Source organism: Vipera ursinii (assembly GCF_947247035.1).
Source record: "Vipera ursinii genome assembly, chromosome: 14".
Classification (NCBI taxonomy): Eukaryota; Metazoa; Chordata; class Lepidosauria; order Squamata; family Viperidae; genus Vipera; species Vipera ursinii.
In genome coordinates, this window is record NC_139527.1 from 9,417,799 (window position 1) to 9,441,881 (window position 24,083).

The window sequence follows — 24,083 nt, forward strand, 5'->3', positions numbered from 1 at the left end:
TTAAATTTAGCCCCAAACAAAATAAATTAAATTATGAAATTTAAAACCCCAATCCCTCAGTCCAGGCCAGCAAGCTCGAATAACCAGGTTTTCAGGTCACGGCGAAGAGAGCGAAGGTCGGGAGCCATCCGGAGCTCCACAAGCAGCTGATTCCATAGGGCAGGCGCGCCCACAGAGAATGCTCTGCCCCTGGGGGCCGCCAGCCGGCACTCCCTGACCGACAGCACCCTGAGGAGACCCTCTCTGTGGGAGTGCACGGGGCGATGGGAAGTTGACGCTGGCAGCAGGTGCTCCCGTAAATAATCCACAAGTCATCAAAGGGCCAAGTTTGAAGACCTCTGGCATAAGACCTCCAAGGTCCCTTTCAGCTATGTTCTGATTCTGATTTTTGTTCCCAGAGTGGTCAGTTACAATCCAATGGGCTGGGGAATTCTGGGGAAATGAAATCAGATCTGGAAACTGAGGAAGACCATCCTGGGGGACAGCGTTGATGGAATTTCCCCATTCAGAGCATTAATATAAAGTCAGAGGCTTCAGACATCATTGCTTAAGGAAGCCGTTAGGGGCAGGGTGTCAAACTCAATTTCATTGAGGGCCGCATCAGCATTGAGGTTGCCCTCGGGGGGGCTGGGTGGGTATGGCCAGGGTGGGCGTGGCTACTGGGTGGGCGTGGCTAGAGTTCGTATGGCCTACTGGGTGGGCGTGCCAGCTCTACATCGTTCGCATCAAGGGTGCCTATGGGGGCCTGGGCAGGAGTGGGACAGATCCGAGGGTCTCTGGCAGAAGGAGGGTCTCTGGGCCAGGGCCAAGGCAGTGGGGGCCGTTCCCTCACTGTTTCCAGGATGGCTTCGCGGGCTGCATGAAACCACTTTGTGGGGCCGGATCCGGCCCCTGGGCCTTGTGTTTGACATGTCTGCTTTAGGGGGGCAGCACCTGTGGAAACAACTTTAATTGAAGCTGCTTTGGACAGCTTTATGCAGCCCCTGTTTGCATCTGGCTGCATATTCAGTGGAGACCCGTTGGGGTTCTGTCAGTGGTCTGATTTTGATTCTGTCAAAGGGACACGCCTGCTGAACCTCGGTGCAGCTTTGATCCAGGACACCTCGTGTGTGGTTGCAACAGTGATGTATCTCAAAGTCTTCCTTAAACAGGCCGAAGGAATAATGGATAGTCTTCCTGCTTCTAACCAGAGTAGCAAAATGATTTTTGGCCATTGAAGGTTGCAAAAAAAAAAAAAAAAAGACCTTGGAAAACGCCGTGCCCTTGAGTTAACCAGGAGGGGGAAGTGAGCGTTTTTTTAGACTTTGATGGAAGAGTTGACTGTCTTTCTCTAACGAGATTAAGCCTTGGCTGGAAGGAACATTTGGCTGGGTTGCATTGGTGTTCTCTGGGAAACTGCCAGCTTGGATAGAAGGAGGAGAGAAGCGAGGGCCCAGCTTGGGAGTCCTTGCACAGCCACAAGAGGCGTAAACTGGACTTCCAAGATCAACAAAGCCTTATCTGGTCATTCCTGGTGGAAAATAGCAGTCTGGGCAGATTCTTGTAACATAGGCAGAAATCAATAAAGTTGCTTAGTTTAGCTATTTGCAACAACGTCTCTGCACCTGGCACCTCAGCTAGTTCTCTTCTCCTTCCACTTTTTGAAACTAGAAAACGCAAAACGATGCAAATGGGCTCCTTCCAAGGTGCTTTTTCAAGTGGCAACTAGACTTTCTTGTTTTTCTTTTGAAGATGTTTCACTTCTCAGCCATGAAGCTTCTTCAGCTCCGACTGGACGGTGGGGAATGGAAGGATTGATACTTCTTGCAGACAGCTGGTCATTTGCGTTCTTTTAGAGAGTCCTTGAGGCCACTGGAGTTTATCTGTGTCGTCAGGGTCACCTGAGTGGTGCAAATGGGTGTGGAGCCTTCTTGGCTGCAGATGTTTTCTAGCCTGAAGGCTCCATACACATTTGCATTCTTCAGGTGATCCCAAGGACACAGAAAACCTCCGAGTGGCCTCAACGACTCCCCAAAAGAAGGCAAATGACCAGCTGTCTGCAAGGGAGTATAAATCCTTCCTACTCCCACCGTCAGTCAGAGCTGAAAGAAGCTTCTGGATGAGAAGCGAAACGTCTTCAAAGAAAAACAAGAAAGTCCAGTTGCTTCCTGAAAAAGCACCTTAGGGACAACCAGGACCTGGATTGACTGAGAACGTCCGTAGATAGATTGGCTGCTGTGATGTTCCCACCTTTCTCTGCTGGGACTCTCTGCGGCTATAGCAAACAAACCACAGCGCTCTGCAGAAAACCTAACCTAACCCTCTTCTCTTTCGTTGCGGTTCCCTCAGGGAGAAGAACGAGGACACGTCAGGCGAGGACAATGACGAGAAGGAAGCCGTGGCCTCCAAAGGGCGCAAGACGGCCAATAGCCAGGGCTGGCGGAAAGGGCGCATCACTCGATCCATGGCCAACGAGGCCAACCACGAGGAGGTGGCGGTGCCCCAGCAGAATTCTGAGCTAGGTGGGTCTCCGTAGCCCAGATCCAGATCAATGGATTCAGGGATCGAGAAGGGAATTCTGGCTGGCGAAGGGAAGTGGGAACCCCTCAAAGCAAGGGCTGAAAGAACAAGATGTGTGCATGTGGTGAATTTGGTAACTCGGTGATTTCCGAAGCACCAGAGGACGGGACAAGACACAACTGTTGGAAACTGATAAAGGAGAGAAACAACCTGGAACTAAGGAGAAGCTTCCTAAAAGTGAGGACAATTAACCAGTGGAACAGCTTGCCACCAGAAATCGTGGGTGTTCCATCAGTGGAGGCTTTTAGGAAGAGACTGGACAGACACCAGTCTGAAATAGCTTGAGCAGAGGGCTGGACTAGAAGACCTCCAAGGTTCCTTCCAGCTCTCTTCTTTTTCCTCCTCCTCCTCCCAATTATTATTATTACTACTATTACTATTACTTATATTTTCTTTTTTTTTTAATGACACCGTGCTGGAAAAGGGTGCAGAAACACACGCCCGCACAGACACACGTAACCCAACCTGTTGAAATTTCCAAGCAGGAGCCTAAGCGGAAAGAACAGAAGTCATTAGAAAATGGCGTATTATCAGTTCTAATTTTCTTTGAGTGAGGGATTGGAATTCTAAATAGAGATCATTACGTTAGCTTTTGACCTAAAATAGGAAGAAGAATACAGGTAGCCCTTAACAAGTGTCTGGTTTAGCAAGAGAAATTTTGGGATCAGTTGTGGTCATACGTCAAGGATTCCCTGTACACCCCAGCGGGGTGGTTGATATAAAGAACGGCTACTGGAATCGGGTATGTCTAGAGAAGGACGAGGGGGGACATGATAGCAGTCTTCCAGTATCTCAGGGGCTGCCCCAAAGAAGAGGGAGTCAAGCTATTCTCCAAAGCACCTGAAGGCAGGAGAAGAAGCCACGGATGGAAACTCACCAAGGAGAGAAGCAACCTAGAACTAAGGAGAAACTTCCTGACAGAACAACTAACCAGTGGAACAACCTGCCTCCAGAAGCGGTGAATGCTCCAACACAGGAGGTTTTTAAGAAGAGACTGGACAGCCATTTGTCTGAGAGGGTATAGGGTTTCTTGCCTGAGCAGGGGGTTGGACTAGATGACCTCCAAGGTCCCTTCCAACAAGGTCCCTTCTTCTTCTTCTTCTTCTTCTTCTTCTTCTTCTTCTTCTTCTTCTTCTTCTTCTTCTTCTTCTTCTTCTTCTTCTTCTTCTTCTCCTCCTCCTCCTCCTCCTCCTCCTCCTCCTCCTCCTCCTCCTCCTCCTCCTCCTCTCCTCCTCCTCCTCTTCTTCTTCTTCTTCTTCTTCTTCTTCTTCTTCTTCTTCTTCTTCTTCTTCTTATTATTATTATTATTATTATTATTATTATTATTATTATTATTATTATTATTATTATTATTATTACCACCACCACCACTACTAGTAGTATTACTATTATTTTAATTAAACATAAACCAAAGCATTGCTTTCACAAACACGCAAGTGAGAATAAAATAAACTTAATTCTCTTTGGGTCTGGAGCCGACAGACAATTTAGGTAGGGAAGTCAGAAATGGCGCTGTTTTTCTAGAACAACCTGGAAGGGCGTGCCGAGAGACTTCTTCCAAAACACGGGCGGAGCCGGAGTGAAGAAATAGGACAGGAGATCAAATTTTGGATTAAAAATTCTCTGGAAAGCCACTTCCTTCTCTGCCGCACGAGTGGCCTTCTCTGTAGATGGTGGGGAAATTGCCTCTCTCGGCCACTTGAGGGCTGTGGAGAACTTGCAAATCTTATTTTGGAAATTGGATCTGGGGTGGATCTGGGCTTACCTAGGCTTCGCTTGAACGGGAAGAACTGGGAGATGATTCAAGGCTGGGCTTCGGAGGATGAGCTGAGTTTAGTGCTCCGGGCAGAGTTGAGTTCTGCGTTTGTTTGGCTTTTGTGGTTGGATTCTAGTTGTCTCCTTTTAAGTCTTCTTTTGTTACCGAAGATAGGAAAATGGAATCTTAAAACAGGATTAACAACAGTAGCTTTCCATCTTTTTAATTTTTTTTGTTTTATTTTATTCCTGCTTTTATTATGTTTATAAATAAGTCAAGGTGGAGAACATGCATCATACTCCTTCCTCCTCCTGTTTTCCTTACAACCACAACCCTGTGAGGTGGGTTGGGCTGAGACACAGGGACTGGCCTAAAGTCACCCAGCTGGCTTATACGGTTAAGGTGGGACTAGAACTCACCGTCTCCTGGTGATTGGCCCAAAGTCACCCAGCTGGTGTTCCTGGCTAAGGCAGGACTAGAACTCACCGTCTCCTGGTGATTGGCCTAAGTCACCCAGCTGGCTTTTGTGCCTAAGACGGAACTAGAACTCACAGTCTCCTCATGATTGGCCCAAAGTCACCCAGCCAACTTTCGTGTCTAAGGCAGGACTAGAACTCACAGTCTACTCGTGATTGGCCCAGAGTCACCCAGCTGGTTTTCAAGTCTAAGCAGGAACTAGAACTCACCGTCTCCTGGTGATTGGCCCAAAGTCACCCAGTTGATGTTCTTGGCTAAGGTGGGACTAGAACTCCCAGTTTCCTGGTTTCTAGGCCAGCACCTTAACCACTCCACCAAACTGGCTCTTTTTTTGGGGGGACTGTCTCTTTAAGATTTCCTGCTTAAGGTGGGACTAGAACTCAATGTCTCCTTGTGATTGGCCCAAAGTTAGCTAGCTGACTTTTGTGCCTAAGTTGAAGAAAGTCAGGTTTGATAGGAAGGTCATTGCAAATTGCATGTCAGTAAATTTTACACACACACACACACACACACACACACACACACACACACCAAGAATTTTGTTTTTCTTCTTACTGTCTCTTCCTTTCTTTCCACCAGCTTCTCTGGAGATGAACGAAAGTTCTCGCTGGACGGAGGAGGAGATGGAAACAGCTAAGAAAGGTAAACTTTTGGCTTATTTTTCTTTGCAAGACGCCCATTGTGAGTGAGCGTGTTTGACGCTCAAGGTGTCAGTTGTGTTGCTTGGTGGGGTAACACCATCGCTGGTGCTTTTGAGGGCCATCACGAGATTGAAGGTGCTTTTCGCGGCAGACGGAGGCCTCCAGATTTTGGCTGTAAGCGTTCAACTGCAAGACCAAAGAGTGTATTTTGTTCTGCGCAAATTCAGCAGTTGTTAAAACTGTGTGAAGGTTTGCCGTTGTGTATGAGAACCTGCCCCAGCTTAGGAGATGTCTAATATTCTCTGTTGTGCATTTGAAACAAAGAACTAGGAGGAAATAGTGCCCAGTGGTGACTGGGTGGGTGTTTGAACAGGATCCTTGGTGCTCTCTTGAACTTGGTTGTTTTCTTGCAGACATTTAATTACCAGACTAGGTAATGTCGTCAGGGACGCGGTGGCTCAGTGGGTTAGGATGCTGAGCTTGTCGATCAGAAGGTCGGCAGTTTGGCGGGTCGAATCTCGAGTGCCGCGTAACAGAGTGAGCGCCTGTTACTCGTCCCAGCTTCTGCCAACCTAGCAGTTCGAAAGCATGTAAAAATGCAAGTAGAAAAATAGGGACCACTACGGTGGGAAGGTAACAGCGTTCCGTGCGCCTTTGGCGTCTAGTCATGCCGGCCACATGACCACGGAGACGTCCTCGGACAAGCGCTGGCTCTTCGGCTTTGAAACGGAGATGAGCACCGGCCCCTAGAGTCGGAAACGACTAGCACGCATGTGCGGGGGAACCTTTACCTTTTATAGGTAATGTCATCAGTGCTAGTAAGAGAGTAGGATTCGCTCCCTTTTTGTACCCCAGGGGCTTGCCTAGCCCAAAAGGACACAAAAAGGCCTAAAGCCCTCCTCACCAGCCATCAGTACACACATGAGCAGAAATTAACACCAAGACTTAACACTATAGCAACAGTTAAGAAGTAAAAAAAATACCCTAGTCAAGAAACTACTAACTCAGGTCACATCATCGTCCCCCACAATGGAGGAATGGCTGCAGAAACGGATGGAACTAGCAGAGATGGCTAAATCGACTCTTGATTAAAGGGGGGGAAAAACACACAAATATTTTTATTTCTACATGGAAACCGCTTCTGGACTTTGTGCTTGAGGTGGAAAAAAAATAAAATTTTGATTTTGGTCTTTACCGATTAGATGGATTTGTTGTTATCGAGATGGCTAGTTTATCCTATCATATAAAAATTAAAAGTCGAGGTTTGATGTTAATGTTCTATTTTACTGCACCAAAAGAAGTCAGACGTCAGTGCCCTAACCCTTCCCCTCCTTGCTTTCCCCCACTTTTCTCCCTTTCCCCTTCCCTATCTTTCCTACCGTTTACTTTTGCGTTTTCTTTTTATCTTTTACCAGGGGTACCCAACCTGTGGGCCGCGGCTCAGTACCAGTCCGTGGCCTGTGGGCCACTGGGCTGCGGGAATGGCTGGCCAATGCCGCTGCATGGGTGTTAGTGGCCATGTTTGTGCATGCATGGGGGTGCTAGCACTGCCGCCAGCATCACGCGGGCACTAACCGCCTGCTTGCCCATGCGTGCGGATACTAGCATCACCATTGTGTGTGGACCACACACCAGTCCCTGTTCCTCCCTATCCCTCCAGGCTGCCAACCTGGAAAAATTGGGGAGCTCTGTCTTACACTATAAACCAATAAAATTCACATTAGATAGATAGATAGATAGATAGATAGATATAGATAGATAGATAGATAGATAGATAGATAGATAGATAGATAGATAGATATAGATAGATAGATAGATATATAGATATAGATAGATATAGATATATAGATAGATATAGACATAGATATAGATATATACAGAAGGGACGCGGTGGCTCAGTGGGTTAGGACGCTGAACTTGTCGACCGGAAGGTCGGCAGTTTGGCAGGTCGAATCCTGAGTGCTGCGTAACAGAGTGAGCGCCTGTTACTCATCCCAGCTTCTGCCAACCTAGCAGTTTGAAAGCACGTAAAAATGCAAGTAGAAAAATAGGGACCACTCCGGTGGGAAGGTAACAGCGCTCCGTGCGCCTTTGGCATCTAGTCATGCCGGCCACATGACCACGGAGACGTCCTCGGACAAGCGCTGGCTCTTCGGCTTTGAAAGGGAGATGAGCACCGCCCCCTAGAGTCGGAAACGACTAGCACGCATGTGCGGGGGAACCTTTACCTTTTTATAGATATATACACACACACACATATACATATACACACACAAATATATATATATACCACTGAGCTACAAATATTCACCTCTGCTTTTTTATCTGAATAGGGATTTAGTTTGGTGCCCACATAGTGCTTTACGGTGCCTCAGTGTGACTCTGCAGATGGCACCAAGGTGGCTTGGCTTGTGGCAGGTGGCATCGACATGTCGTTCCTTGCAAGATCTGGGCAGCCAGCAGGAAGTTGAAGTGAAGGAGGAGAGATTTTGTGGGAGGAGAGGCTTTGTGCGATTGGGGGAGACAAAAGAAGGACACACCCTACAATTAATGCCAAAGTGAGGAGAGACAAAACAGACCCAGTGCTTAGTGACACTTGGATTGTGTAATAAACCCTCAGTCCCACAGGCTGCCCAAACATTCAGCAGAGACTGTAATTGTGGGCTGAGGTAGAGATCTTTTTTTTTCTCTTTCTTTTTTCCAAAGTAACCTCCCAATTATAGGAAGCCGAATCAATTCTTGGCCCAGAAGGAGATTGAAGCTCCATGGAGAGTTGGCATAGCCTGGCACGGACTTAAGATCCGAGATCATTCGTGGTTTCGGGGTGGGGTATCACCAGTACACTGATGATACCCAACTTTTTCTTTCCACCCCGAACCAACCCAGTGATGCCCTCTCCGTGATGTCCCGGTGCCTGGAGGCGGTTCAGGTCTGGATGGGGAGAAACAGGCTTCGTCTCAATCCCGCCAAGACTGAGTGGCTGTGCATCTTGGGTTAACCAAGTTATTCCACCTCTAACGATGGGCGGTGAGGTGTTACCCCCCGTTGATAGGGCTCGCAACTTGGGCGTCCTCCTGGATTCACGGCTCAATTTTGAAGATCACATACGAGCTGTGACCAGGGGGGCTTTTGCACAGGTTCGCCTGGTGCGCCAGTTGCGTCCCTATCTGGACGGAGACGCCCTACGCACAGTTACTCATGCGCTTGTGACCTCCCATTTGGACTACTGTAACGCTCTCTACATGGGGCTGCCCTTGAAGACCACTCGGAGGCTTCAACTGGTGCAGAATGCGGCCGCGCGAGTTGTAATGGGGGTTTCCCGATACTCCCATGTAACACCTCTACTCCGCGAGCTGCATTGGCTTCCGGTTGCCCTCCGGGTGAAATTCAAGGTGCTGGTTATTACCTATAAAGCCCTACATGGCCTGGGTCCGGGGTATTTGAGGGAACACCTGCTGCCGGCATCAAACGCCCTTCGCCCAGTGCGCTCCCACAGGGAGGGTCTGCTCAGGGTTCCGCCGGTAAGAGATTGCTGGCGGGTGACACCCAGGGATAGGGCCTTCTCAGTGGGGGCGCCTGCCCTTTGGAACCAGCTGCCAGTGGAGTTGAGGACTGCCCCCGACCTCCGATCATTCCGCCGGGGCCTGAAGACCTGGCTCTTTGAGCTCTCGGGCCCAGGCTGAGGAGAAAATTATTTTAATTGGGGTTTTTAATAATACAGGGTTGATTTAATATTTTTTAAATTGGTTTTTAACTTTTTTATGCTTGATTTTTAACTCCCTGTAAACCGCCGAGTCCTCAGGGAAAGGGCGGTATATAAATGCAATTAATTAATTAATTAAATAAATAAATAAATAAATAAATAAATAAATAAATAAATAAATAAATAAATAAATAAAGTAAGTGATCTTCCGTAATCTGGGCATTCTCCAACAGGAGGGAACTTTGTTTTCCAGCATGCACCAGGTTGTGTAAAAGCTTGGTACCTGTTAGATCTGGATGAGGTCCACATAGGAGGGTCTTGGGCAGACATGTCAAACACAAGGCCTGGGGGCCAGATCCGGCCCACGAAGTGGTTTCATGTGGCCCCCAAAGCCATCCTGGAAACAGTGAGGGAACGGCCCCCGCTGCCTTGGCCCTGGTGCAGAGACCCTCCTTCTGCCAGAGACCCTCAGTTCTGTCCCACTCCTGCCCGGGCCCCCCATAGGCACCCTTGATGCGAACGATGTAGAGCTGGCCATGCCAACCCAGTAGGCCATATGCACTCTAGCCACGCCCACCCAGTAGGCCACGCCCACCCTGGCCATACCCACCCGGTCCCCCGAGGGCAACCTCAATGCTGATGCGGCCCTCAATGAAATTGAGTTGGACGCCCCTGGTCTTGGGCATCCAATTTTGGTCACCAGGATATAAAAAAGGATGTCGAGGCTCTGGAAAAAGTGAGCAACAGAGATAATTAGGGGGCTGGAGGCTAAAACATATGAAGAACGGTTGCAGGAATTGGGTATGTCTGGTTTAATGAAAAGCAGGACTAGGAATGACATGATAGCAGCCTTACAATACTTGAGGGGCTCCTAGAAAGAAGAGGGAGCCAAGCTCTTCTCCAAAGCGCCTCAAGGCAGGACAAGAAGCAACGGATGGAAACTCATCAAGGAGAGAAGCAACCTGGAATTAAGGAGAAACTTCCTGACAGTGAGGACAATTAACCAGTGGAACAACCTGCTCCAGAAGTTGTGGGTGCTCCAACACTGGAGGTTTTAAAGAAGAGTCTGGACAACCATTTGTCTGGAATGGTTTAGGGCAGGGGTAGGCAACCTCGGCTCTTTTATGACTCATGGACTTCCAGAATTCTGGGAGTTGAAGTCCATGAGTCATAAAAGAGCCGAGGTTGCCTACCCCTGGTTTAGGGTTTCTGCTCAAGCAGGGGATTGGGCTAGAAGTCCAGAAGAGACTAGAAGGTCCCTTCCATCTCTGTTATCTCCCACATCTGACTGCTGGCCCAGTGATGGATTGTATTGCAAATCAGGGCTGTTTCCAGAGGAGGCGGAGAGGACCTGGAGCTTATGGAGCGAAGGAACTGGATGAGGCTGTCGGCAAGCCCAGAGGAAGAGAGAGAGGCTTTCGGAGGAGTTGGTGGCGGCGGCAGCAGCATGCTCCAGGGGCGAAAAGAATCAAGACCTCTTTAAGGAAAAGGTGGAAGAGTCAGGATCAGAAAAAGGAAAGAAGGCGAAGTTGTCGGAATACAAGCGAATTTGAGGGCTAATCCACATGGAGCCCCATTTCCATCTGTCCTGTTTGCCATCGTTCACTCCCTAGAGACTAAAATGGACAATGTGAAATTTGAGCGGGCCACGAACAAGGAGTATATATGGGAGGTGGTGACCCTTTGAGAGCTGTACGCAACGAAATTTCATTTTGATGTTTGCCGATTGGTGTACATTCAAAGTGACAATAAATTTATCGTCATCATCGCAACTACCTTGAATTTCAGTCCTCTTCAGGCTTCCGTTCTTTGTTTACGACCACCCCGTCGGTAAATCCTTCTAGCTACAACAGGCCATTTAGTGACCATTCAAAGTTACAACGGCGCCCCAAAAAAAGTGACCTAGGACCGTTTTTCCCACTTAACACAACCATTGCAGCATCTCCGCGATCACGTAATCCAAATTCAGACGTTTGGCCACCGACTTGTATTTAAGACAGTTGCAGCGTCCTGGGCTCATGGGTTCCCCGTTGTCTTTGCAGATGTCAGATTCACTTAACAACCGTGTCACTCACATAACAACTGTGATGGTTCCCTTAACAGTGGTGGCAAGAAGGTTCGTACGATGGGGACCAATCTCATTCAACGAACGTCTCACTTAGCAACGTAAATTTGGGGCTTAATTATGGTCGTAAGTCAAGGACTACTTCCACTTGGCTGTTCTCCATCTTGGAGATCCAAGAATGACTTGGCTTGGGACTCAATGGGATTGGCACTCTACCCAGCCAGCCAGCCTTTTGCTCACAATTGCCATTTCTGGAGTCAGGCCATGGAGGTGTGAGAGAGGCAGCAGGGCGAGGGACTCACCTACTCCATTGCTTTCCCACTTGGCTGCTTCACACGATGTGCTTCACGGAGTTGAGCCAGGCTGTTTATATTCCGTGGGAGAAGAGCATGAGTGCTCAGCTAAATGTCTATGGAGATCATCGATCATCCAGGTCGTGGTTATCCCAAAGGTGATTTTTTTTTTCAGGAGGCGACTTCTCTGAAGGTGTTTCCCTTCTCATCCAGGAAGCTTCTTCGGCTCCAACTGGATGGTAGGGAATGGAAAGATTTATATTGCTTGCAGACAGCTTGGATGAGAAGGGAAACGTCTTCAGAGAAAAACAAGAAAAGTCCAGTTGCCTCCTGAAAAAAAAAATCACCTTTGGGGCCATTGTGGCTTGCACGACTGAGAATCTCCGCAGGCATTTAGCCATGCGCTTTGGGATGAACACTCTTTGAAGGGTGCAGGAACATGAATGCATTTCCAGAAAACATGGCCGGAACCATTTGTGCTTCAGTCGGAGATGCAGACAACACATGCTCATCCCCAACGGCCTGCGCCCGTCTTCAACAGGGAAGGGACCCAGGGGAGAAAAAAAACAACATCCTGCAGCCAAGAAGCCTCCACACCCATTTGCACCGCTCAGATGACCCCGAGGACACAGGTAAACCTCCAGGTGGCCCCAACGTCTCTTTAAAAGGATGCAAATGACCAGCGGTCTGCAAGGAGTATCAATCCTTCCACTCCCCACCATCCAGTCGGAGCTGAAGAAGCTTCTTGGAGGAGAAGCAAAACGTCTTCAAAGAAAAACAAGGAAGTCCAGTTGCCTCTTGGAAAAAGCACCTTTGGAACATGAGTGCTCATTACAAAACCACTAAGCCAGACGTGTCAAACACAACGCCCGGGGGCCGGATCCAGCCCGCGAAGTGGTTTCATGCGACCCGCGAAGCCATCCTGGAAAGAGTGAGGGAACGGCCCCCACTGCCTTGGCCCTGGCCCAGAGACCCTCCTCCTGCCAGAGACCCTCAGATCTCTCCCACTCCTGCCCAAGGCCCCCCCATGGGCACCCTTGATGCCAACGATGTGGATCTGGCCACGCCCACCCAGTAGGCCACGCCCACCCAGTAGGCCATACGCACTCTAGCCACGCCCACCCAGTAGGCCATACGCACTCTAGCCATGCCCACCCAGTAGGCCACGCCCACCCTGGCCATACCCACTCGGCCCCCTAAGGGCAACCTCAATGCTGATGGTGGCCCTCAATGAAATTGAGTTTGACACCTCCGCACTAAGCCTTCTCATTTCCTGATTCTGATATAGGCGGTCCTCGACTTATTCACTTAGTGACCATTAGTAGTTACCCCCACACGCACACACATACACTGAAAAATGTGACTTTTCACACTTCTAGCCATTGGCAGCATCCCCACAATCGTGTCAGCTATTGAAAACAACATGTGGACGTACTCCTGAACTCGCAACACTTTGTTTAACAACTGCTCAAGGTTACAACGGCACCGTGAAAGGTGACTTAGCGACTATTTGTGACACAGCCGTTACGTCGACCCCCTTGTCACGTGATCAAAATTCGGACGCTTGGCACCGGGTTCCTATTTACAACGGTCGTGGAGTCCCAGGGTCACTTGCAACCATCGTCATTAAGAGCCAGTTGCCAAGAGTCTGGATTTTGATCACGTTAAGTGTGAAAAACGGTCATAAGTAACTTTTTCCAGTGCTGCTGTTAATTCTGATGGTCAGTAAATGGACAGTTGTAAGGCAAGGACTACCCACAGGTAGAGATGGTGATCTTTTTGTGTTGATTTGCTGTTTCGTTGATTCTCCCTTCTGGGTCAACGTGTTTAGGGGGCTTTCTTTTTAATAATAATAATAAGGTTGGATGGGACCTTGGAGGTCATCTAGTGCAACCCCCTACTCAGGCAGGAAAACCTATACCATTTCAGAGAAATGGCTGTCCAGTCTCTTCTTAAAAACTTCCAGTGTTGGAGCATTCACCACTTCTGGAGGCAGGTTGTTCCACTGGTTCTAATTGTCCTGTTAGGAAATTTCTCCTTAGTTCTAGGTTGCTTCTTTCCTTGATGAGTTTCCATCTGTTGCTTCTTGTCCTGCCTTCAGGTGCTTTGGAGAAGAGCTTGACTCCCTCTTCTTCGTGGCAGCCCCTGAGATATTTTAAGACTGCTAGCCTGTCACCCCTCGTCCTTCTCTTTATTAAACTGAACACCCCCAATTCCTGCAACCGTTCTTCATATGTTTTAGCCTCCAGTGCCGTGATCATCTTTGTTGCTCTTCTCTGCACTCTTTCTAGAGTCTCAATATCTTTTTTACATCGTGGTGACCAAAACTGGATGCAAGACCAAATCAAACCTTAGAATATTTCTCTACCACCGTCATCACAAACACCCACCACAAGTGTCCTTAGATGCCTTTTAGAAGAGAATCCTTTAAAATCTTGGAGCATCTCCATGCTGAATAAATAACATTATTGGCCTCAATTGATAAATAAATATAGCAGAGTGCACCGCCTGTTCAACATCTTGTAGGAAATATAAATTTCTGCTGGTCTCCAGACTCATCCAGATCTTGGCCTGGTGCAATCTAGAAACCTGTTAGTGGAAGGTTTGGTTATTCCCAGACTTGTTCAACTTTGTGCATCTTGGAAATTATAGAATTTTGGAAGCCCATCAATTATAAATGATGGAATGGTATATGTTAGGAATTGTTGTGCAGAGGTCTCCTTGTGCTACCAAAGAGTTGCACAGAGAAGGAGGGGTACTGAGAGCAGTAAGAGTCACACAGTAACCACGAGAGTACACTGAGTTGTGAAAGCAAAAAATATTTTACTTTTGAGGTGTTGTAAAGAACAAAAATGCACGGTCAAAAATAAACAGTCCAGGTCATATACAATAGTAACAGTCCAATGAGTATTCCAAATACAAAGTCTTCTTACCGGACCAGAGGTTTATCACAGTTCAGGTTTATCACAGTAGTAAACCAACAGTACAGCAAAACAGAGCAATAGTAGAGAGAGCAGTGAATTCAGAGAGAGAGAGAAGCTACGTTCCTAGCTCCCTCTTATGGCCATGAGAACACTTACACACCCATTGGCCAATTAACATCTTAAAGTCACAACATCATGGTTTATATATTTTCAACCCAACTATGTAGGCTGTCACCATATGCCTAACAGTATAGGATCTCCTGCTTGAGCATGGGGCTGGACTAGAAGATCTCCAAGGTCCCTTCCAACTCTCTTATTCTGTTCTACTCCTTCGATGACCTTCACAGAGTTGAAGAATGTCGGAAGAGCCTTTTTCTAGCTCATTCTATGTTTCCATAAGTATTTAGCCTGGTCTAGCTGGTCATATTTTATAATGCCTTGGCAAGGCTACACTTGGAATAATGAATCCAGTTTTGGACACCACGATATAAAAAAAATGTTGAGACTCCAGAAAGAGTGCAGAGAAGAGCAACAAAGACGATCAGGGGACTGGAGGCTAAAACATATAAGGAACGGTTGCTGGAATTGGTATGTCGATCAGAAGTTCGGCAGTTTGGCGGGTCGAATCCTGAGTGCCGCGTAACAGTGAGCGCCTGTTACTCGTCCCAGCTTCTGCCAACCTAGCAGTTCGAAAGCACGTAAAAATGCAAGTAGAAAAATAGGTACCACTATGGTGGGAAGGTAACAGCGTTCCGTGCGCCTTTGGCGTCTAGTCATGCCGGCCACATGACCACGGAGACGTCCTCGGACAAGCGCTGTCTCTTCGGCTTTGAAACGGAGATGAGCACCGGCCCCTAGAGTCGGAAACGACTAGCACGCACGTGCGGAGGAACCTTTACCTTTACCTTTTAGTTTAATGAAGAGAAGGACGAGGGGTGACATGATAGCAGTGTTCCAGTATCTCAGGGGCTGCCCCAAAGAAGAGGGAGTCAAGCTATTTTCCAAATTGCCTGATGGCAGGACAAGAAGCAACGGAATGGAAACTAATCAAGGAGAGAAACAACCTAGAACAGTGGTGGCAAACCTATGGCACGGGTGCCACAGGTGACACGCAGAGCCCTCTCTGTGGGCACGCACGCCGTCGACCCAGTCCTAGGCCTTCATCTGGGTTTTATAAAACCTTTTCGCTTTAGGCCTCCGCTGCCGTGTGCAAAAAAAAAAAAAAAAAGAGGTTCAATCAATCAATCAATCAATTTCAACTTCTCATGGGAAAAAAAAAGATCATGCAAAGTTGGAATTGATTGATTGAACTTTTTAGTCCCACCCACTCTGCCGTTACAACCGCAGCCACGCCCACCCCCACCCAATGGGCCATGCCCAACCGGCACCCGACAATACATGTGGGTTTGGGGTTTGCAGTTTGGGCACTCGGTCTCTAAAAGGTTCGCCATCACTGACCTAGAACTAAGGAGAAACGTCCTGAGAGTTAGAACAATTAACCAGTGGAACAACCTGCCTCCAGAAGGGGTGAATGCTCCAACACTGGAAGAGTGCAGGAAAGAGCGACAAAGATGATTAGGGGGCTGGAGGCTAAAACAGACGAAGAACGTTTGCAGGAATTGTGTACGTCTAATCTAGGAAAAAGATGGACTAGGGGTGACATGACTGCAGTCTTCCAATCAGGCTATTCTCCAAAGCAGCTGAAGGCAGGACAAGGAGTAATGGATGGAAACTCATCAAGGAGAGAAGCAACCTGGAGCTCAGCAGGGATTTCCTGACAGTTAGAACAATTCATCAGTGGAAACAACCTGCCTTCACAAATCATGGCTGCTCCATCACTGGAAATTTTTAAGAACAGACTGGACGGTCATTTGTCTGAAATGGGGTAGGGCAGACATGTCAAAACACAAGGCCCGGGGGCCGAATCCGGCCTGCGAAGTGGTTTCATGCGGCCCTCGAAGCCATCCTGGAAACAGTGAGGGAACGGCCCCCGCTGCCTTGGCCCTGGCCCAGAGACCCTCCTCCTGCCAGAGACCCCCAGATCTGTCCCACTCCTGCCCAGGCCCCCACAGGCACCCTTGATGCGAACGATGTAGAGCTGGCCACGCCCACCCAGTAGGCCATACACACTCTAGCCACGCCCACCCAGTAGGCCACACCCACCCAGGCCACACCCACCCGGCCCCCTGAGGGCAATCGCAATGCTGATGCGGCCCTCAAGGAAATTGAGTTTGGCGCCCCTGGGGTAGGCGTTCCTGCTGGTGCAGAGGGTTGGACTAGAAGCCCTCCCAAGGTCCCTTCCAACTCTTGTTATTCTGTTATGCTTGCATGAGGAGAGGGGCTTTCGACCGAGGTACCCCACCTTTCAGCCTCTGTCCCATCTCGCCCAAGCTCCTCCATCTCCAGGAGCTGACTCAAAAGCGTCTAATCAAGGTGTATGCAAATGATGAACCCAATTTGCATAATTTATACCAGCTGCAGAATTCCGCTTCCCTCACCCACCCCCCACCCCCCCTTCCTTGCTTTACCGCCTCCTCTTTCTTTCTTTTCTTGCGAGCTTTTTTTTTCTTTTTTTCCTTTTTTTTTTGAACGTTGGTGGCACAGCTTAATTCAGAACACTGGGTCCTGCCCTGTTCTTTGAAGTTTGGTTTTGACCCCTGGGCTGTCCATTCTTGGTGCTGTCAGTAGGAGGGGTGGTGAAAGGGGGGGTATTTTCTTAAAGAGGAGAAGAGAGAGAGGAGAAAACTAGTCTTGTCGTACCCAAAGCTGAGATTGTAAGTTGCCCCTTTTGTACGGGGGAACTAACATGAGCCTTGGTGGAGCAGTGGGCTAATGCCTCCTTAAGTAACACCAGCTGCCTGCAATTAGTGCAGGTTCGAGTCCCACCAGGCTCAAGGTTGACTCAGCCTTCCATCCTTCCGAGGTAGGTAAAATGAGGACCCAGATTGTTGGGGGCAATTAAGCTGACTTTGTAAGAATGCCGCTTGGGGTGTGTGTGAAAGCCCTAATAAGCAGGCATATACATAGAATGAAGGCTACTGCTAAGCTTGTAAGCCGCCCTGAGTCTTCGGAGAAGGGCGGGATATAAATGGAATTAAAATAAAAAAAAAATAAGTCAGGAGTCAGAGCTAAGATTTGGACAAACGATTTTTGCACTTCTACTTTTGCGGGGCGGGGGGGGGGAGCAGGAAAGATGCAGCTCCTTGCATTTTTTTTGGGGGGGGGGAAGGAGGAAGAAGCATGCATCTCTCCGTTTCCTGCCTTGGGAGGGGGGCTTTGAGTCTCCACAATAAATGGGGCTCTTGGTGGATTCATTCCTGGGGTGGGAATCCCCCTTTCTGCCCACTCCAGAGCTTTCTTCATTTGGCAGGGTGGGGAGAGAAAAGATCCAGCTTCTTGTGTGGGGGGTGGGGGTGGGGAGAGAAGAATGCATTCCTCAATTTCCTGCCGTTGGGGGTTCCCCTTTCTGCCCCACCCCCACCCCACCCCCACATTTCCAGAATCTAGATCCGGCCCGCCCTTTCGCTCCAAAATGTTGGGGACCAAATCCACCCTTTGGGAAGGAGGTGGTGGTGGTGGTGGTGGTGGGGGAGAGAAACGGGGGGGGGCACGGAAGGAGGGGGGGTGTCTCTGTTTGCATGGGAGCGGCTTCCAAGAACAACCCCTTTGATTCAGATCAGAGAGAAGGAAGCGATTAAGAAAGGCTTTTGTTCCCCCCCCCCCCCCCCCCCCGGTTTCTATTCCCTGCTGTTGACATTCAGAGGAGAGAGAGAGAGAAGTGGGGGAAGCCTTGCCAAGTTGGCCGCACCCTTGTCGTCTTGGGCCGATGCCACGCAGCTTGTGGACGCTGTCTAGAGGTCACATTCAGACGGAGCAAACTTCTGGGTCACATAGGGGCAGGGCGGGAGGGCGGGGAAGCAGAGGGGACTAGCTCCCCACGGTGCTTTCTACCTCCCCCTTGACAAGCCAGCCCTCCCTTCCTCCTCCTCCTCCTCCTCCTCCTCTCCCCGGCTCTCCCCGTCGCCGAAGGAGGCTGCACCCGTCTGCACGTTTCGGCCACGACCTGGACCGTCTCCCAAAATCTGTCTCTTTGGGCTGCTTCCTCCTCCTCCTCCTCCTCCTCCTCCTCCCTTCCTGCCTCTCCTGGCACCCGGAGCCGCTGGGGAAAGGCAGGCGAAGGCTGGCGAGGGAGTTTGTGGAGGCTGGGAGGGAAGGGAAGCGGATCCTCCTCCTCCTCCACCACCACCACCAGCGTAAAAAGAGACACGGCTGGGACCGAGCAGGTGGGAGTCTGCGGGGAAGAAGAGGAAGCAGAGCAAGTTGGAGGATTGGCACTGCCAGGGGAGGAGGAGGAGGAGGAGGAGGAGGAGGAGGAAGCCTTCCGGCATCGGCTGACCTCTCCCCCAGTTTGGACTTGGCACCGGCTGCAGAAAACCCTCCCCGGAGCAGCGGCGGCTAGGTGCACATGCCTCTTCTCCGGGACTGCCCGGGGAGAGAGAGTCCGTGGCAAGCAAGAACGTGAGAGCCGGAGCCAGCAAGGAGGAGGAGAGCATGTGAACCACCCTCGTCTCTTCTCCTTCTTCTCCTGCTCATCTCTTCTTTTTTTCCTTCTTGGATTTTTAATCTTGGGGGGCAGGGGGGGTTGCTTTGTTTGGTCTGACCTCCTCCTCCTCCTCCTCCTCCTCCTCCTCCTCCTCCTCCTCCTCCTCCTCCTCCTCCTCCTCCTCCTCCTCTCTCCTTCTCCAAACTCCAGAGAATTCCGCTCGCTTCCTCCTTGTCCCCCGCGTATGGTTTCGGTCAAGCAACCAGCAGATGAATGTGGACCAGGATGTAAGTGGGGGCTTGCAGGGTGGGGGGAAGAGGATAAGTGGAAAATCTGAGCTGTTTTGAGTGTGCAAGATGTGGAAGAGAGGGAGGGAGGGAGGGAGGGAGTGTCCCGCTGGCGTGGTTCCTGGTGGAGAGGTCCCAGTGGGTGATCTCCAAGCACCATGCCCTCTGCGCCGGAGCTCCCAACGCCCAGATCTAACTGGGCTGGGAAATGTTCTCCGGTTTTTCTTCCTAAAAGTTTGAAATTAACAGGGACTTTTGGAGCATCGGGGAAGGGCAGGCAGGCAGGCAGGCAGGCAGGCGTGGAGTTTGTACGGAGCGTAACTTAACTGGGGAGGGGGGGCGGCTTTTCCCAGCTGTGGGACACACTGGGTGTTTCCTGGCAGGAGCCAAAGGTTGCTGCTGACATGTCTTTCCCCAGGCGTGTCTCTCTCTCTCTGTGTGTCTCTCTCTCTGTGTGTATTTGTGTAATTATAGTTTCGGAAAGCAGGTGCTGGTGTTATTTTTTTTTTATCGGAGGTGCTGGAAAGATAAGGGCAGCTGCATGTGCGCAGAGTGATGGGCGGGCGGGGATGTGGGCGATGCATTACCCACAGGGTACGATGCGCAGGATCGGGCAGGTGTGATGCCACCCTGGGCTGAAGGCTCTTTAAGGCTCCAGAGCCCCCCCCTTTCTACCCCCCCCGCATTTTTCTGATGAGCACAAGGATGCATTTTTTATGTCATCCACTTGCACTCTGCCCATCAGTGGAGATGTGACTGTATTTATCTTCCAAGATAATTTATAAAAACTTTGCAAAGGCATCTCTCCTCACTTTCCCCCCCCCTGAGGATTTCTAACAGCCCTAAAAGGTAGACGTGTAGGTAAGACTTAACTTTAGTCAAACACCCCAGCGGTGGAAAAAAAAACCCCAACACAAATTAGGACCAGACACAATTTTGGATCTGACCGCAGAACAGATGGCAAAGAGCCGGCCACTTGCTGACAGCCTTACAACAGCCCTGGGAAGCAGGCCACTTTACACAAGTGAGGAAGCGAAAAGGGGAAAAGAGAAGTAACAACCCCAAAGTTTAGGGTTTTGGGGAGTGATCAAAAGACCTCCTGGAAACAAACCCCAGTTTTTTGGGGGGTTTTGTTTTTTTTTTTTTTTTTTTTGAAAACAAAGGCTACAAGGAGTTGTTTGCAAGGAGTATTTGCCAACTCTCAGAAGTTTCACAGCAACGTTGAGGTTGGTGCAAACCCAGCGGGCTGGAGCAAAGGGGAAAAAAAAAAACAAGTTTCAAGTCCTCAACAGGTGCCAAGACAAACATTGTCGCAAAGAATTACCTTCCCTATCCCCTAGTCGAATGACGAGCGGATGAAGCAATTCACTTTTCATCCCATCCTAAAAACGCAGGCAAGGTTCTCAGGCATTATTCCTGCTTCTATTTTTATGCTCGTCTTTTATTTTATTATTTTTAATCTGGAGAAGATTAACCGTTGTTCTCTCTCTCTCTCTCTCTCTCTCTCTCTCTCTCTCTCTCTCTCTCTCTCTCTCTCTCTCTCCCTCTCCCTCTCCCTCTCCCTCTCCCTCTCCCTCTCCCTCTCCCTCTCTAGAGAGAGATGGGTTTCTCCTTTGGCAGAGTTAGTGTGCTTTCGTTAAAACGGCATTTTACCCACATATACACAATCCCGAGCAAGTTGGTTTGGCTCACTTTTTAGGTTTTACAAGGGGGAAACTGATCGACGAAGTCTCCTGCTGAGAGAAAGTACAATTTTTGCTACTTGTTGGCTAGCGTAATCATGTCATATTATGGAACTTATCCTGATGGAGGTGCTTTTAATGTCCCTGCTTATGACCTGAATGGCCTTGACAATTTTGGGGTGGGGGGGGGTTGGCTAAATCTCAGTGGAGCTTTGCTCTGAACGTCTTCCCAGCCTCAGACAAAATAATGGACCAGATCCATCCTTCGTTATTAAGCCCATGGAAATCAGTGTGGCTATTCAAAAGAAGGCTAGATCTGAAATCAACCTATTCTGTAGATCTCTGTGAAGAAAGCCGCAGGAGCTGAAAAGCAGCGCGTCAATCAAATCAATAAATACTTCACAACAGCTCCTTTAGGGACCGAAGTTACAACAGCGCTGGAAAAAATCACTTATGATAGTTTTTCATAGTTTATTTATTTATTTATTAAATTTTTATACCGCCCTTCTCCCGAAGGACTCAAGGCGGTGTACAGGGCAATAAATATTAAAAGACAAAGTACAAAAGTTAAAAAACAATTACATATTATGCCCGATATGTACAATAATTAAAAACCATGTTAAAACCCCAAACCCATCAAACCAGGCTGGATTGCTCAAATAAGTAAGTTTTTAGATCCCGCCAGAAGGAGCGAAGGTCGGGGGCCATCTGGAGCTCAACCGGCAAGTTTAGCCATTGCGGCGTTCCCCGTGGTCATGTGATCAAAATTCAAACCAGTTTGGCCACTGGTTCATGTTTATGACGGTTTGCAGTGTCCTGGGGTCATGCGATCCCCTTGTGCGACCCTTCTGACACGCAAAGTCAACAGGGAACCTCACTGAGGGGCGGCCCTGGGGTTCAGTTGGGCTTGTTGCTAAGATACCTGGCGCCCAGCTGTGTGGCAACGGCCCTGCCCGAGCTTCTCGACGCCCTCTCAGGGTTGGCGGTTGAGTTTCCCAGACTTATAGTTCTGGGCGACTTTAACCTGCCTTCCCTGGGAGGATCGTCAGAGTTGGCTCGTGGGTTCATGGCCTCCATGACGGCCATGGACCTGACCCAAGTAATTCAGGGTCCAACTCATGGAGGGGGTCACACTCTCGACCTTGTCTTTTTATCTGGACAGTGGTTTCATGATCTGGGAGGGGGCTCGCCAACTATTGTCCCCCTGTCATGGTCCAATCATTATCTCCTGCGGTTGGTCTTCCGCTATGCCACCCCTCGCCGCTGGGCTGCGGAGCCGACCAGATGGTTCCGCCCCAGGCGCCTAATGGATCCGGAACAGTTCCAGACAGCGCTAGGGTCTATACCTATCTCCCTCACTCACAGCCTGGCCGATGCCTTGGTGGATGCCTGGGAAAGGGCGGCCACCGAGGCGCTTGACCATATTGTACCCTTGCAACCCCTGACCTGGCGCAGATCCCGGTGGGCTCCATGGTTTTCTGCGGAACTCCGGGACATGAAGCGTCGGAGACGGGGCCTAGAGAGCTGTTGGAGATCCAGCCAGTCTGAACCTGACCGATTGCGGTTAAGAACCTCTACGAGGTCTTATCTCGCGGTGATGGTGGCGGCGAAGTCTAACTACTTTGCTGCCCTCATCGTGTCCGCAGATAATTGCCCGGCTGCCCTGTTCAGGGTGACTCGCTCCCTCCTTAATCAGGAGGTGAGGGAGGAGCCCTTGCAGGGGCGGGCCAAGGAGTTTAGCCAGCATCTGGAGGATAAAATCGTTCAGATTCGGGCCGGTTTGGATTCTGACTGGGCAGAGACTGATGGGGGGGAGTCGAGCGGTCTTGGGAACGTTATCTGGAATGAATTCGATCCTGTGACCCCAGAAGAGGTGCACAGGATCATGAGGAGACTGAGTTCCACCACGTGTTTATTGGACCCGTGCCCCTCCTGGCTTGTGTATGCAGCTTGGGAGGGGACACGAGGCTGGTTCCAGGCAGTAATAACTGCTTCTTTGAGGGAGGGTACCTTCCCTACTGCCTTGAAGGAGGCGGTGGTGAGGCCCCTCCTCAAGAAGCCTGCCCTGGACCCGGCTATTTTGAACAACTATCGTCCGGTCTCCAACCTTTGCTTTCTTGCGAAGGTTGTTGAGAGTGTGGTGGCGCATCAGCTCCCTCTGTTCCTGGAGGAAACTGATTATCTGGACCCGTACCAATCGGGTTTCAGGCCTGGGCACAGCACGGAGATGGCATTGGTCGCGCTAGTGAATGATCTCTGGCGGGCTCAGGACAGGGGTTGTTCCTCTGTCCTAAGTCCTATTAGACCTCTCAGCGGCTTTTGATACCATCGACCATGGTATCCTACTGCAGCGTCTCAGGGGGTTGGGAGTGGGAGGCACTGTTTTGCAGTGGTTCTCCTCCTATTTCCTGGGCCGCTCGCAGTCAGTGTTGATGGGAGGGCAGAGGTCCGCCCCGAGGCCTCTCGTTTGTGGAGTTCCTCAGGGGTCGGTCCTCTCTCCCCTCTTGTTCAACATCTATATGAAGCCGCTGGGTGAGCTCATTCGTGGTTTCAGGGTGGGGTATCATCAGTACGCTGATGATACCCAGCTTTTTCTTTCCATCCTGAACCAACCCAGTGATGCCCTCGACGTGATGTCCCGTTGCCTGGAGGTGGTCCTGGTTTGGATGGGGAGAAACAGGCTTCGACTCAATCCTGCCAAGACTGAGTGGCTGTGCATACCGGCATCTCGGATCAACCAGTCTATTCCATCGCTAACTATGGGGGGGTGAGGTGTTACCCCCCCGTAGATAGGGCCTGCAACTTGGGCGTCCCCCTGGACTCACGGCTCAATTTGGAAGATCATATAGGAGCCGTGGGGGGCTTTTGCCCAGGTTCGCCTGGTGCGCCAGTTGCGGCCCTATCTGGGCCGAGATGCCCTACGCACAGTCACTCATGCGCTTGTGACCTCCCGGATAGACTACTGCAATGCTCTCTACATGGGGCTGCCCTTGAGGACCACGCGGAGGCTTCAACTGGTGCAGAATGCAGCCTTGAGAGTTGTGATGGGGGTCTCCCAATACTCCCATGTAACGCCTCTTCTCCGCGAGCTGCATTGGCTTCCAGTTGCCCTCCGTGTGAGGTTCAAGGTGCTGGTGATGACCTATAAAGCCC

At 49.9% G+C, this 24,083-nt stretch overlaps 1 protein-coding gene across 1 annotated transcript in view; it reads left to right on the forward strand.

Annotated features, from left to right (window-relative positions):
- The window catches only part of NCOR2 (nuclear receptor corepressor 2), a 189,592-nt gene that overhangs the window by 89,998 nt on the left and 75,511 nt on the right, over positions 1–24,083 (forward strand). Inside the window, 2 exon segments of the mRNA XM_083373217.1 lie at positions 2,329–2,501; positions 5,372–5,434. Of these exon segments, the coding sequence (XP_083229343.1) occupies positions 2,329–2,501; positions 5,372–5,434 (236 nt within the window).